We start from the raw sequence: 15,004 nt of genomic DNA, 5'->3' as shown, positions 1-15,004 counted from the left end.
CCCGGCAGCTGCAGTCATTCAGGCCCGGATTCTGCAGTCTCCAATGCAGGAGGGGCAAGAAGTGAGTAATTTTTCGACAAGTGGTGTGTAAGGTTAAGCATCAGAAAAAGAGAATCAGCAGGTCTGCTTTTATTCCAGAGCACCGGCCAAAGGCAGGTGTGTCCAGCTGAAGTTGGGAATCATAGAAACCGAGATCTCCACAGCACTCCGTATCCCCAGCTGTTTCCCTGAGGCCCATGGACATGTCTTCATTGGGCATCTATACATATGTGCCATGACTGAGTTATTCCAGGACTGCACACGGACCTCCTACCAATTAAATAATAAACACTCTGCGGGCAGAGGCAGGGTCTGGAGGCAGGGTGCCTGGAACAGTCCATCTATTAGAAATTGGTCCCATCTCAGAAGGCTTGTGATGGAACCCAAGTGAGAGACCATTAATGTGGACCCGGCCCCTGGTGTTTTTCATTGTCCGTGAGACTGTACTCTCTAGGAAATGAAGAGGTACAGATAGCCCTGGTGGCTTGCATCCTGAAAGGAGTGGGACGGACTTGTTATATAGACTTTGTCATTGGTTGTTTCACAGGGACATTTGTGGGAATAGGGGTGGTCCACTAATTTGGGAAGACTTGAAGATCCTGGGGAATGTGGGAATTTTTAGAAACTAGTGTTAGGTGTAGCATCACCAAGTTTTATTTGGCATTCTTGGGTGCTAAGTCACCGCAGAGGCCTTTGGTACGGCTTGCTTTGGAACGATGGAATCAGCTGGTGGGCTGCTTTTCCTACTGGATTCACTTGGAGAAAAAACAGATTTCCTTGAGATGGTCTGATGTATTTTAACTCATAACTGTTTCTCTTCTTTATCTACCATATTTTTAGAAAACTAAGTGCTATGTCTCTTATGAAATGGTGCTTATGAATGTGTGTTCCAGCTGAGACTTTTAATGATCACTAGTGAATCAGCCTCCTGTGGGGGCAAAAAATAATAACGGTATCCTCTTTTTAAATAGATACAAAAGCCCTTCTTAAATATTATTTTTTAATTGAGCAGGTAATTTAACCGTCCTGCAGGCTGTCTTCTGCCTCATCTTCCACACCCCTCCTAACAGTAGTGCACAGTTCCATCAGCAAAATGTCAGAATGTCTTTTCCCATCTAGATTCTGATAGACGTAGATCAGAAAGACAGAAGGCAGCTCTAGGTTACCTTTTGGAACTTGGGGAGCTTTGGTCAGATGTCCGTTTACAAAGCCAATAAAGTGTTTATTGTTGGTGGGGAAAGAATAGGACTCTTTCTTCCTCGTCATTTGGCAAGTCCGCAAATGTCATCTTCACGTAAATGACTCAAATACAACACTTCAGCATACCAACAGGAGCACTTTCTAAAATGTGTTTGCTTAGAGGTGGTGCAGGTCATGTGACACACATAAACACACTCCGTGAGACACATGCTTGTGTCCAGGAGCTCATGCTCCTGCCTCAAGTGCTATGGTATAGCCTGGGGAGGCTCCATTTCTTAGAAAATTTCATGCAGGGTCTATGATGGATTTCATAATAGACTCTAATGATATTCTTAAATCTTTTTTTTAAATTTAACATTTATTTATTTTTGAGAGAGTAGTGAGCGAGCAGCGGAGGAGCAGAGAAAGAGCGAGACACAGAATCCGAAGCAGGCTTCAGGCTCTGGGTTTGAACTCACGAACCACAAGGTCATGACCTGAGCTGAAATCGGACGCTTAACTGTCTGAACCACCCAGGCGCCCCAATATCTTTAAATCTTATCCTGGTTTCTCTGTCAAGGAAACCATTTCTTTAAAAGCTGTTTGGCCCTCGCCTTTTTTTTTTTTCCCCCCACTTGGTTAAAAAGTTTGGTCAAGAACAATTCCTTTATATAATAAAAAGAAATATGGGGCCTGGGGCTATGAGTCTTGGGCAGAATCAGGGTGTTTTTTTCCAGCAGGTATCAGGAATGTGAATAATCCCTTGGGCATACAGTACAGCTGCTGCTTTGAACTTGGCCCTGGGTCTTAAAAGCCAGCTATTCAGAACAGCTTGGCTCTAGAGTGAAATCAGTGGTCTTACCGCCTTTGGATTTATCCCCTTCTTTCTTGTTTTGTTACTTTTATTTAGAGAAGTGTGGACACACTTTCAGTCTTCCAAGATAAGAAACCAGCAACAAATGTCATCGTTATTGAAAAAGTCCTCCTAGATCAGGCAATCATTGTGTCAACCCAAAGGCTTTCTGGAATTAGCAGGAGAAGCAGAATGCAAGGCTCCCCTTACAGACAGACAGACAAGTGTGGTAGAACAGACTCTGAAAACCAGGAGCGATGTGGAATATTCAGGGGTGCACTTGGCCTGTCGGCCCTGTAGGCATGTCAGGGCTCAGTGTTCCAAGTTCAGGTTTTGTCCTCCATAGGCAGGGCCTAAGCTGGAATGGAAGCTTGTGCACTGGGAGCTGGGCAACCTCACTTTGACATGGAGTGGCTTCCTTGCTTTAACCTAGGAGCAAAGAGTAGCTAATGAGATGGGTAATTAAACCCAGGAAACTTTAGAACCTGGAATCTTGTAATTGAATATCCATTGTGCTAGACCTTTTGCTGTTGTGACCCCTGATGAAATGGATCGGGTGTAGACCAAGCGCTGTTGTGTCATTCTGTGGCACTTTTCTGAAGTGTGAAGTTTTCTTTTCAATGCTTGTCACTTATACACCTATATAATTCCATGTTTCTTTCTTTAGATTCTAAATATAGATATACAGATACATATGCACACACGTGCGTACGCACTTGTCAACGTTTGAATGCGTGAACTGTTAAGTAATAAGTTTGTTTTCAGAAGTTCATTTGTAGTCTTGATGTTTAGAAACTAGCCCCTGGTTATTTGTGACTGTGACTCACTGGTTTTGTGCTTTCTGAGCACTTAGCACCATACATATATATGTAAAAATGCACAATAATATCACTTAGGAAATAAATCACTCATAAGCCACCACCATACCCTCACCAATGAGCTCTCTTCATTTTCCATTGCCCTGCCAGTGTTTGGCCAAATGATATGAAACTTTAACGGAGTTGTAATATTAGGAAAAATTAAAACAATATGTGCTTTCGAAATTTAATGTGTTGTCTAAACATTTTTCTTTGTTGCTCAGTGGTATATGACTTTTAATGGCTATGCTGAGAAAGTTAATCTAGCACACGTAATTTACAGAGCTCCCCTGCTACAGTTGGCCTTTAGGTTGTCTCAGTGATTTTACCTTTAATGCAGCAGTAAACACCCTAACTTTTTTACTTCTTAGGATATTTCCTTAGGATAATGCCTGAGAGTAGAAATATCTAGATTTTGTATCTTTTTTTTAATGTTTACTTTTGAGAGAGAGAGAGAGAGAGTGTGTGTGTGTGTGTGTGCGCGCACGTGCAGACGCACAATCGAGGGGCAGAGTGAGAAGAGGACAGAGGAACCCAGGCAGGTTCTGCGCTGACAGCAGAGAGCCTGAATATGGGGCTCGAACTCACAAACCATGAGGTCATGACCTGAACCAAAACCAAGAGTTGGATGCTTAACCGACTGAGTCATCCAGGCACCCCAAGATTTTCTGTCTTCTTTTTTTTTTTTTTTAATTTTTTTTTTTTTTCAACGTTTATTTATTTTTGGGACAGAGAGAGACAGAGCATGAACGGGGGAGGGGCAGAGAAAGAGGGAGACACAGAATCGGAAACAGGCTCCAGGCTCTGAGCCATCAGCCCAGAGCCCGACGCGGGGCTCGAACTCACGGACCGCGAGATCGTGACCTGGCTGAAGTCGGACGCTTAACCGACTGCGCCACCCAGGCGCCCCAAGATTTTCTGTCTTCTTAAAACACATTCCCTGTGTGCTTCCCAAAGGGCCTGTGCCAATTTCTGTTAGTTGGCATCTTTTAATTTTTTTAAATATTTATTTTTGAGAAAGAGAGAGAGGAAGACAGAATGTGAGTGGGGGAGGGGCAGAGAGCGAGAGAGACCCAGAATCCAAAACAGGCTCCAAGCTCTGAGCTGTCAGCACAGAGCCCGACACGGGGCTCGAACTTATGGAACCGTGAGATCATGACCTGAGCCAAAGTCAGCCGCTCAACCGACTGAGCCACCTAGATACCCCTGTTAGTTGGCATCTTTTAAATCGTCAAAGTGTCTCTTTACAGGCCAGTACTCAAGTGTCCCGTATTCCTAGTAACATTCAAACTCAGGGCTAGGTGAGCCCTCTGAAGTACAGGCTGAGCTGGAAATTCCATCCATCAGCTGTTGCTAGCTAGCCTCAATGCAAGTTGGTCCTGGGCATCAACTGGAGCCTGGGAGGGTGTGGTCTACTCTCTGGACAAAAGGTCTTTCCCAATTTCCTGTCCCATAGGCTTCCTGTGGCATTCTGTCAGCCCCCGTGTAGGGTGGAGAATATATGTGTTTGTGCCTTGGGACCTAAAATTGTAACAGTTGAAAACCCTTAGAGTGAATTATTAAATCTAAACCAGAGCCTGTTGGCTTCTTGTGCTTGACTGGGAGTCTGTTTCGTTATGGTAGTTTTTACAAAACACTTCTGAGTAAGAAATAAATTCCAAATCTTTTTTTCCCCCGTCTCTTGCCAAACTCCACCAGGAAACAGAATCTCGTTATTTCAGTTAGAATATATTAATACTGACCCTCTCCAGCAGTTGGGACTTTTCAGGTTAGGATCACACGGCTTCTATTTTTACTCTAGTCTAAACTGTGGTCATATGGATAACAAAATAAATACTGGAATATTCTAGTTTAGAGGGGGAGAGGCGGCAATGCTTATAATAACATGGCTACAAACCTCTTGCTTTCCTCTGTTTGATATTCCAAAAAAGGAAGAAAGCACAACTTGGAACACATCTGTAAGTAATGAACATTTTCCTTTTGTGTATCATGCATATTCAACATAATCCCACTCAAAATCCCAGCATTGCTTTAATATACATTGCTTCGTAGAGCCCTATTTTTGTTGCCAACAGATTTAATTCAGGACAAAGCTTCTTCCCTTCTCTCTTTGGATTAGGAATATGAACCCTTTACTACAAACAGAAGGAAGAATTGTTGGTGTGTAAATTAAAATAAAAACTTAAAAAAAAAATTGTCGTTGTGTCCGACTTCCCTCCCCTCCTCTGCCGTGCCCCCCTTCACTTCCTTGTTGCCTAAGAGGAAGACTGGTTTTTGTTTAGCATTAGCAATAAACCAATTTCAGGAAGAGTATTTTTTAAAGACATATTGATTGAATTTTTGTAATTCCAGTGTTTCAGATTTCAAAAGCTAGAAAATCTAACTGCTTTGAACCACTTTCAGTTTTTTTTTTTTTAAGAGGAAAATTTCTACCATTAAGTACACTAACTCAGTGTTACTGTAAAAAATTTTTTTAATGTTTATTTTAGAGAGAGAGAGAGAGAGAGAGAGAGAGAGAGAGCGCGACAGCATGAGCGGGGGAGGGGCAGAGAGAGAGAGAGGGAGACTCAGAATCTGAAGCAGGCTCCAAGCTGTCAGCACAGAGCCCGAAGTGGGGTTTGAACCCACAAACTGTGAGATTGTGACCTGAGCCGAAGTTGCAGCTTAACCAACTGAGCCACCCAGGTGCCCCACTCAGTGTTACTTTTTAAATGCTCTTCAGCCATTTTAAAGTTCTCCACAGACCAACACTGTCTCTGGCTCATTGGAGGCATCCCTAATGAGTTGGTGGTTTCTTCTAAGGTCATACTTATCTTCATGGCTCTTCTCACAGTATAGGGCAGAAGTGCAGATTGCCCTTTTTAAAGAGACCAGGTAAGAGAATGTTGATCTAGTTTTCCCAGATGTGAGGTAACCAGGTTATGTCATTAAAAAGCGTGGTTATTTCCTTTCCCCAAGTGGCTGTAAGCTTGGGTTCAGCCTTTCTGAAAAATGTGACATCTTCCTCTGTTGAGCCTTTATCATGTGTTGTCTCTTGGAGCACAATGATAGGTCTGGTAGAGGATGCAGAAAACAGCAGACCAGGTCCCGATTCTCAGACCGCTTCAAGGAATGTACATTCTAAGGAGTGAGATCAGATTCCCACTCTGTGAGGCATCCAACAGGAAAATCCCAACCAGAGTGGTAATTCCAAATGAGTGGTTGGAACTTGAAGAACTGTAAATAGATACCATAGGAATTCTGTCATATGCTATGGCTTGGTTTGTTTCAGAAGGTTCATGGAACAAGTTGGATTTCTCCATAGTTGCCTATGATTTTACATTAATTTGTTTTAAATTTGCCATTTTTATGAGCAACATCCTGCCTCACACTTCATACCTTCATGTGATTCTTCCTTCATAAAAGCTAATGATTTTTTTTTTCAGAATTTGGGTTTATCTTCCTAATATGCACAAGTAAATAATTTATAGGCATACCTTGTTTTATTATGCTTTGCAGGTATTACAGGTTTTTTTGTTTTTGTTTTTTATGAATTGAAGTTTGTGGCACCTCCGCGTTGAGCAAATTTATCATCACCACTTTTCTAACAGCATTTGCTCACTTTGTGTCCCCGTCACATTTTGGTAATTCTTACAATATTTCACACTTTTCATTATTATTATGGTGATCTGTGATCAGTGATTAGAATTCATTGAAAGCTCAGATGATGGTTAGCATTTTTTAGCAATCAAGTACTTTGTAATTAAGATATGTACATTGTTTTAGACATAATGTTACTGCATACTTACTAGACTCTAGTGTAAACCTAACTTTTATATGCACTGGGAAACCAAAAAATTCATTTGACTCTCTTTATTGTGATATTTGCTTTATTGCGGTGGTCTGGAACCGGACCTACAATATTTCTGAGGTATGTCTGTGAATCCATTCCTCACCTTATGGAAGGTACCCTAAAGTTTTTCTTAAAGTAAAAGGCATTAGCTTTCTGGGTAAGTAATTAAGGACTAGTATAGGTGTTTGAAGCAGTTCTAAACTAAAGACCTTTCTTGAGGATTTCTTAAGTAGGGGATTTACGAATTTTCTTTCATGTGTGACCTCACCTTTGACCTTGGCTTTTGTATGTATTATATACAGGATGGTAGAGTAAGCATGGGACATGATTGGGTACCAGGTAGTTAGTTGTCTGTAAACAAACCCTTAAAATAAGTGCTTGTAAATACAACAGTATTTGCTTGTAAGCTTATGTGACAAGCAAATGTCACATACTCAAGGACAGCAGTATCTTTTTCCAACAATAAACATAGGGTTCTTTCCTTCTATTACATCTTTGGTTTGGATGGGACACTTGAGAGAGATGAAGGTATTACTGAAAATGAATGGCAATTGATGGTCACGACTCCAGGGATCCTTCATATGGGAAACTTACAGGACATTAGGCAGAGAAGAAACTGTTAAGCTCGAACTCTAACTCTTAACATAGAATTTTCTCCCTATCTATGATGCCAAGAATACTAGTTCTGAAAGATGTTAAATAGATACCCTGGAGGGAGGATTTCCATGGCTAAGGTTTGTAAGTGCTGGATCAAGCAGGGTTCAACATGACTCTATTGGAGTTCTTCTCGTGACCTTTATTATGATTAGGTGTGAATCACAAGAAAAGCAGGTGAGACGTTAGGCACAGCATGGCCAGCACTCTCAGTGAGCATACAATTTGAAGTCCAGACTTGGATATGAAGCCTGCTCCCCACCTCTGAGCTGTAGGTCTTTGGGCAAGCCTTGGGTCCTTGGTCTGCAGTGGAGATTGTTGAGATGATTAAATGTGCCAATGCTTATAAAACACTTAGCACAAAATGCCTGGCACATAATAAACACATAACAGTCACCTACAACTAATCCTTTTGAACTCCAGGCTGAATGGGTCTGATATCTTCATGTTCTGGGGAATTACAGTGTAATAGAAAGAACCTAGAATTAGGTGTCTGAAGTCTTGGATTTCTTTTTGGCCACCAACTAGACTGAATGATTTTCAGCTACTTTGCCACTGTGGAACTCTGTTTCTTCACTTTTGAAGCAAATAGATGATCTTGATGCCTATAGTGTCCAGTCATGCTCTAAGATTAATGTCCCTTTGGGCTTTACCTAAGCCAGAATTGGCAAGTTCACCTTAAGGACAAGTACACCATCTCTGAGTGACTGTATGGGAGAAAATTTTAATTATTATTTCATTTACGGTGTATGTTAGCTATTAATAAAATAGTTTATTGAGTCATCTCTGGAAAGATAAGCTAAAGTTAGCAGCCAGTTTGGCACTTTATAGTCACCATAAAAATTAATATGCATTTGAGTCTAAATTGGGACAAATGTGCCTTTATCCTAAGAGAAGAGTATCATCTAAATGTTTGTTTTCTATGGTATGATACAGAATGCAGTATTAGGCCACATGAATATTTTATTTTTATATCCGAAGGCTACTTTTCTGAAGGTCAGTTCTGGGGTGTCTGGTATCCATGAATAGTTAGGTTTTCTACTTTCTGACTTTGTTATTAACCTAAGTTTAAACCGTAAAGTGAATTTAACACCTGCTGCTTTGAGCTCTAATTATCTTGACCACTGTTTATCGCTTGCACTAGTTTAAGGCACTTAGAGAACATTCATCTAGTAGATAAGGCAGTGTATCTTTCAAGGAAGACCTCAGATTTCTAAATAACTGATTTCCACACTGGCAGTTTGAAACGTAGTATTTGTTCAAAGTAGGCTTTATCTACGTGAGAAAATCCAGTGCGTAGATTTGTTCAGTTGCTATGTCACAAATTTTCTTTGCTGAGAAAGTAGACAGGTTGGTGATATTACTAAAACCAAGACTGGTCCACTGGATGGTCTTTTGTGTGTTGAATTAACATTTCTCTGTTCATTTATATTCTAGATACAGTTACAAGTTTGGGCTGAATCATGTTCTCAAAATACTGGTTTTCATCATCCTCAGGCATGTAAGACCTAGGTCACCATTGCTTTCCTCAATTTGCCATCCTGAAAGGAGTTTATTTCCTCTTAGAGGCGTTACGTAAAGGAAATCGGTGTGACCGCATCTCTTGAGTATGTCGTGGAGCCTGGGGTTGGGTAGAGGAGGTGGCAGCAGCTGATACTGAAGTGCAGGTGAGGCCATATGGTGAAAGCACTTCTTTCAAAGCTAAGGAGTTTTTATTTCATCCTGTAGGTGACAGGGAGCCAATAAAAGGTTTTCAGCTGGGAGTGACACAGTCACATTTAAGGGTGGTCCCTCTGCAGAGAATGGATCCAAACACAAAGACATAAGCAGTGACCAAGTAAGGAGGCCTTAGTAGTTAATGGTCCAGGCCTGGTATGTTGAGGTTGCTGTGATGTGGGGGCCAGGGGAGGGATGGAGTTAGGGTGGAGGCAGGTATGTATCTTGCCTTCCCTGAGGCATTCTGGGGATGCAAAACTGAGTCCGATGCGCATTCTCCTCTGGGAAGAACTGCCTCCTCTCTGCAGGCAGTTCGGTGCTCCGGGTTCGGTGGCTGAAGGTGGCGTGAAGTATCAACCTCTATCTCGGTTTGCAGTAGATTCCCCCGCGCCCCCCCCCCCCCCCCCCCCCCCCCCCCCAGTATACCAGGCGGCTTTCCACAACTTCCCTTTGCTCTCCTGTGTTCACATCTTGCATCAGCCGAGGGGGAAAAGGTCTGAAAGACCAGCTCTATTTTTCTTGCAGCTCGTACTCTGAGCCCTCTTAGCCAACATCATTGGCACAGCCTCACAGAAATGGTCAGTCCCAAATTAAACAGCCTCGTTATGAAATCCTCCAGTTGGCCGGCTGCTCCGAGCTGCCGGGCTATGTCTACGTACATTCTCTCCCCATTCCTTTTGTCCAGTGGCTCTGTCTCATTGAGCAAGAAAATATTCAGAGTATGTCCTGGGGTTTTCTGCTTAGTGAGGCAGACCACATTTGGCTAGGTGTAAAAAGAAGTCCTCTTGAGTCACCCCTTTCCCTGGCTTTCGAGAGATGCACATCTTCTTTCCCCAGGGGAGTGGTGGTGCATAATCCATTTCTCTCCCCAGGCATGTTGACTGCAGAAGTCTTCTGCAGGGTGGAGTCTTCGCAAAAGACACTTGTCATGTTTGGGAAGGTGTTTTTTATTTAAAGGAAAGACAGTGGAGGTATTCTTTGAGCATCATCTGCTACAGTGTGAAAAGGGTCCTGCTTATTGTTCAGTGGACTTTGCGGAAGGATTTTGGTAATTCCTCCTATGCGCTTGGCGCCCCTGACATCAGAGCAGGTGATAACTTTTACTTTGAGGTCATAATTATGGGCACCACACTGGAGGATGGAGGAGAACATACACATAGCTGCCCTCGAGCACATTAAACATCCCATTGGCCCCACGACCATGCTGGAGCCCCGCAGACCCCGATTGGCTGAGGGCAAGCCAGCTTCTCCAAATGCGCCCAGACTTCTACCCCAAGTCCTGTGGCGACTCAGGCCTGACACCTTCCTCGTAAGGGTTGTCCTGGGGAAGTCTGTTGCTCGTCGGGGTACCCAGTGTGGCTGAACTGTGAGGTGGCCAGAGTCCCCTGGAGACGTTTTTGGCCCAACTGTCTGTTCGTTGTGACAGATGTATTAGTCCGGACAGCCGCCGCACCTAATGAATAGAAATGCAGTTTACCCGTAGGGGTTAAATATCTTAGTGTGACCCATGCCCCATCAAACTTCTTTGACAGAGCCAAGAGGAAAATGAAATCAATATGAACAAAAGACAGGTCTCTAAGATGTGAAAAGATACTTTTACTTCCTTTTCAGACTCTGGGCTACTTAAATAGATGCAGTGCAACATGTATGGCAAGTTTGGGGGCAGATGATCGCCCAGGCTTAGAATCGAGAGATTTTTAACCTTAGGAATCCTGGAGGTCTTGTGACATGTGTAAACTCTGAAACCTGAGTCAAAGGCCAATTTGTTTTAGGTAATCTCAATGGACAAATATTTATTGAGTGCCCATGTACTTTGAGAGAGGCAGGGAGCATGCTGGGTCATTGAAGACCTGCCTTCAGCAAGTTGGACCCAGCTGAGGCGCAAGAGAAAGTGTACATGAAACAGTGAGAAATGGCAGTAAGAGTTTAGGGCTTAAACTGTTCATACCCTATAAAATCCTCTAGCAGCTTCTAGCTAGATGCCGTACAGGGACGGGGAAGTCAGAACCTTTTTCACAGACAGGATTTGAGAGAAGGAATGAGAGGGTCCTCCAGACGATGTTCACAGGACAGAGTTTAACATAAGCAGGACTGAAAACTGTTCTTCGGTGTGAGCACAAACAGCCTAAGCAACGTTTGCTGAGCACCTAGTGTATACCAGGAGCTGTGATTATAGGGAGCCGAGGTGGATTAAAGATGAGTGTGGCACCATCCTTGCCTCAAAGCCGCCGAGAGTCTGATAGGGGTCAGTTGGGTTGATTGTAGAGCTGAGGAATGTGGGCCTCCTGACACGCTTCACAAGCTTTGGGAATTACTGCCTGGAAGGGTGATGATGGCCTTGGAAGCCAGTAGGATGCAGGATGGCCTCAGATTGCAGAGTTCAGCTCTGACCATTCTACCAGAAAAATTCCAGCACGCTCTTGGCTCAGGGTGGTCACTTGATGCCTACAAGCCAACCCACTGGAAAACCAGTCCCTAAGGTTTTAGTTCTCGATGTGCCGGTGTTGTGGCTCACACAAAACGAGTTCCCATACTTTTCCATCAGTTGGCACTGAAGCCTGGTGGAGAACATGGGCTCAGGTTTAAAATGCTTCAGCTTCTTGAGGCAGCCACTGAAACCCGAGAGAATAAAGTTGGTCCTGTTATGGAGGGCTGGACCCATCTGCCCTCTTAGGAAGGTTCCAGTCACGGCGACCGCTGGAACACAAAGTTTTATTTTAAGAGGAAATCTAATGAAAGCCAGTGTAGTAAGGAAAGCATTTTTTTTTTTTTTTTTATAATTCCTGTTAGGAACAAACATTCAATTTATATTTAAAAATAGGACAATAATGAGTGTTGCCCGTTTCTAAACACAAGTGTTTAGAATCTGACAGTCTGCTTTGTTTCTCGGTTTTCATGAGATACTGGTGGTAAAATATCAGTTTACTGAAACCATTTAAAAAAAAATTATACGTCTACTCTGCCTCCAATTCATGCGAGTACTCTTCTGGCAAGATTAGGGTGAATTTTAATACTAAAACTCTTACTGAAGAGCTAAGAAGCCGGGGAGCTGGTATACTTAGCGAACGATCCCTCTCCATATGAAGTGTGTGATTTGCTGTTTCCAAGTGCCAGTAATATAAAAAGAATGTGCTCGTGTGGGTTTATCTGCATTTGTCATTAAGGCTCTGCTAAGCCAGTGAGCCCTAGAAGCGGGCTTGTGGGGGCTTTTGCCCTTGTCAGATGAACCCCACAGGCACTGCTGCTCACAGGGTGCCCTGCCTGGCGTCAGCATGGATCTGGGCTGCCTGGACAACTGGGAAGCTCTTGGGTGTAGTGATAAAGGTCTGAGTGTGGCCAAGCCTGCGAATATTTGCAGGGCCTTGATGGATCCTTGGGTCATGATTTGGCAGAAGTGTGGTAATACTATTGTATTCATCCCCAAGAAAGTCTTAAATAATTTGAATGGTTGGTAAGTTTCCCCGGTAAGGAAGCCTCACAGTGACCCTGTGACAAAGAGAATGCCTGAGCTGGTGACCCTGTAACAAAGAGAATGCCTGAGCTGGCTTATAACTAGCCCTGGGACCACCAAACTCAGGCAGCTTTAGTGGAATATAATGAAATAAGCCCCTGATAGGTGCTTACGTCTCTGAGCTGTTTGGTTCTCCTGGATTTTAGGCTACATAGGCTTCCTTGGGGGGCTTTTGCCTGTGGTTAGCCTGTGACTTATCAGGATGTCCTGAGGAAGGGGAGGGTGGAAATGCGGGTTCAGAGGAATGGAGCAGAGAGAGATAGTCACTGTGGTGTAAACCTGAACAAGTAAGATAAATGAGCATGTTTCTTGATCTTTCACCATCCTGAATCCCTTCTCATTCTTCTCTCAGAGAGCAGAGCCGACATCTGATAAAGACATGTACCTCGACAACAGCTCGGTTGAAGAAGCTTCAGGAGTGTATCCTATTGATGATGATGACTATGCTTCTGCATCAGGCTCAGGTAAGGCTGGCTACTTCCATGCCCACCTCCGTTCTTTGTGCTTGCACGTGCACCCACACCCATGCACATGCATAGGTGCACACGTGTGCGTGCATGTGCGCACACACACACACACACACAGACATTCTACTGGAACTCCCTTCAAGGAGGCAGGCAGGATGCAGGGTGGTTAAAAAGTCAAAATGCCTGGCAGCATATTCTAGCTCTCTGCCACTTAAGCTGTGAGATCTTGGGAACGTATTTGACTTAGCTGAGCCTCCGTTTCCTCATTCATAAAATGGGAGGTAGTAATAGTCTCTATCACGTAGGTTGTAAGGATTAACGGGGTGAACATATCTACAGCTCTAGGAGTCTGGTGCTTGGCAAGTAGTCAGTGTCCTGTTAACATTAGTTTTGATTTTATTATGAAGGCTTTCAGAGTGGTAAAAGTGGAATCTACCCTTAAATCCCTCAAATGCTAGTTTCATGAAACTACCAATCCTGTGTTAGAGATTATGGGTGGGACCAAGAAGAGTTATGCCTTCTTACTCAAAAGTGGGAGGGAGAAGGTAGCAGCCAAATAAAATCATGATACAGTGATATCCTTACTCCTCTGGTGTATCAGTTATCTAGTAGCTCAGTAATGCTGCATAACAAACCACCCCGAAGCGTAGTGGCTAAAAACAACAATCATTTATTTAGCTTATTATTCTGTAGATGGCAATTTAGGCTGGGCTAACTGGGTTCCCTCATGTGTCAGTGGCCAACTGTAGGTTGGGTATGCAGCTTTGCTTATCTGCACTGGGCTCTAACATGTCTTTGGGGCAGACTTAGCTCTGGTCTACACAGTCTCTCATCCTCCAGTGGGCCAGCCATTTGTTCAGAGGAGGAAGCAGAGATCCCAAGAGGGCAAGTATAAGTGTGCAAACCTCTTGCACACTAAGCTTAGAATTGGCACAGCATCACTACCATGTTTTATTGGTCAAAGTAAGTCACAGGTCCAGGCCAGACTCCAACTCTTAATGAAAGGATGTACAAAGTCACATTGCAGAGGATGTGGATATGGGGTGGGGGGTGGGTATTAAAGGATTCTGGCCATTTTTGCAATCTACTGTAGTGATAAATGTTTCACCTGTACCAGGAATGCACCCCCTTCCAAGAAGCTGGGAAGGAGGAAGAGCTTGTGCATATATTCAACTAACAATCAAGTCAGGAAATTGTGGTCAGCAGTATGCTAGGAAAGTCTTCTCCAAGACCCTTCTTGTTTTGAGTTTTCACTGTAGATTCAACAGATGGCAAAACTTACCCTGAATGTGGATGTCTGTAATCAGATTAGCCTGGGCTTCAGAATGACCAAGAGCAAACTAAAATCAATTGTATCTTTGGTAGAGATCTACCCATATAGGAGTGTTTTAAGTTGGAAAAAAGCAAATCTGAGAAAGACAAGAGAGGTGGTGGCTGACCTAGTAACAATGAGCTTACAATGCAATCTGAATGTAAAAATAGCCCTCGTTATTCTTGGGGAAGTGATATATATCACACATGCAGAATGAGTGTGGAAAGAGTTGTTCTCCATGGCCCACAACACTATTAATATCTTTCACTCATGGCACCTCTTTTCTTCCTCTAGCACCTCAAAAGTGCTTTGTAACTGTCATCATCAGAGTATCCCAGGAAATAATAACTACGGACCCCCTTTTTCCCCCATTTCACAGATCTTAGAACCCAAGAGTTGTTAGATTTGTAGCTATTGTTCAATCACTTTGCTGACTTCTGCCAAGATTGTGCTGAAGTTTAATGTAAAGAAAGCAGGTACACAGTCCTGCTTCTCTGCCACCCTTGCAGATGAAAGGGTCTGGAGTGGGTCATGTGAAATCCTGAATACATTAATCAGATGGATCGAGCTACGGCTTGCTTCCA

At 43.3% G+C, this 15,004-nt stretch overlaps 1 protein-coding gene and 1 long non-coding RNA gene across 2 annotated transcripts in view; both read left to right on the top strand.

The window, feature by feature from the left end:
- Nucleotides 1–15,004, top strand: part of SDC2 (syndecan 2) — a 101,974-nt gene that overhangs the window by 74,547 nt on the left and 12,423 nt on the right. Inside the window, exon 2 of the mRNA XM_045454150.1 lies at nt 12,994–13,105. Within this exon, the coding sequence (XP_045310106.1) occupies nt 12,994–13,105 (112 nt within the window). The remainder of the gene's footprint in view (nt 1–12,993; nt 13,106–15,004) is intronic.
- On the top strand, nt 3,511–6,524 carry LOC123585716. Its single transcript, XR_006706389.1, has 2 exons — nt 3,511–3,598; nt 3,842–6,524. It is a non-coding gene; the product is annotated as an uncharacterized LOC123585716 (long non-coding RNA).

The sequence above is a fragment of the Leopardus geoffroyi genome, chromosome C3, assembly GCF_018350155.1.
Source record: "Leopardus geoffroyi isolate Oge1 chromosome C3, O.geoffroyi_Oge1_pat1.0, whole genome shotgun sequence".
In the NCBI taxonomy this organism is placed as follows: Eukaryota; Metazoa; Chordata; class Mammalia; order Carnivora; family Felidae; genus Leopardus; species Leopardus geoffroyi.
This window is presented reverse-complemented; position numbering and strand designations above follow the sequence as displayed.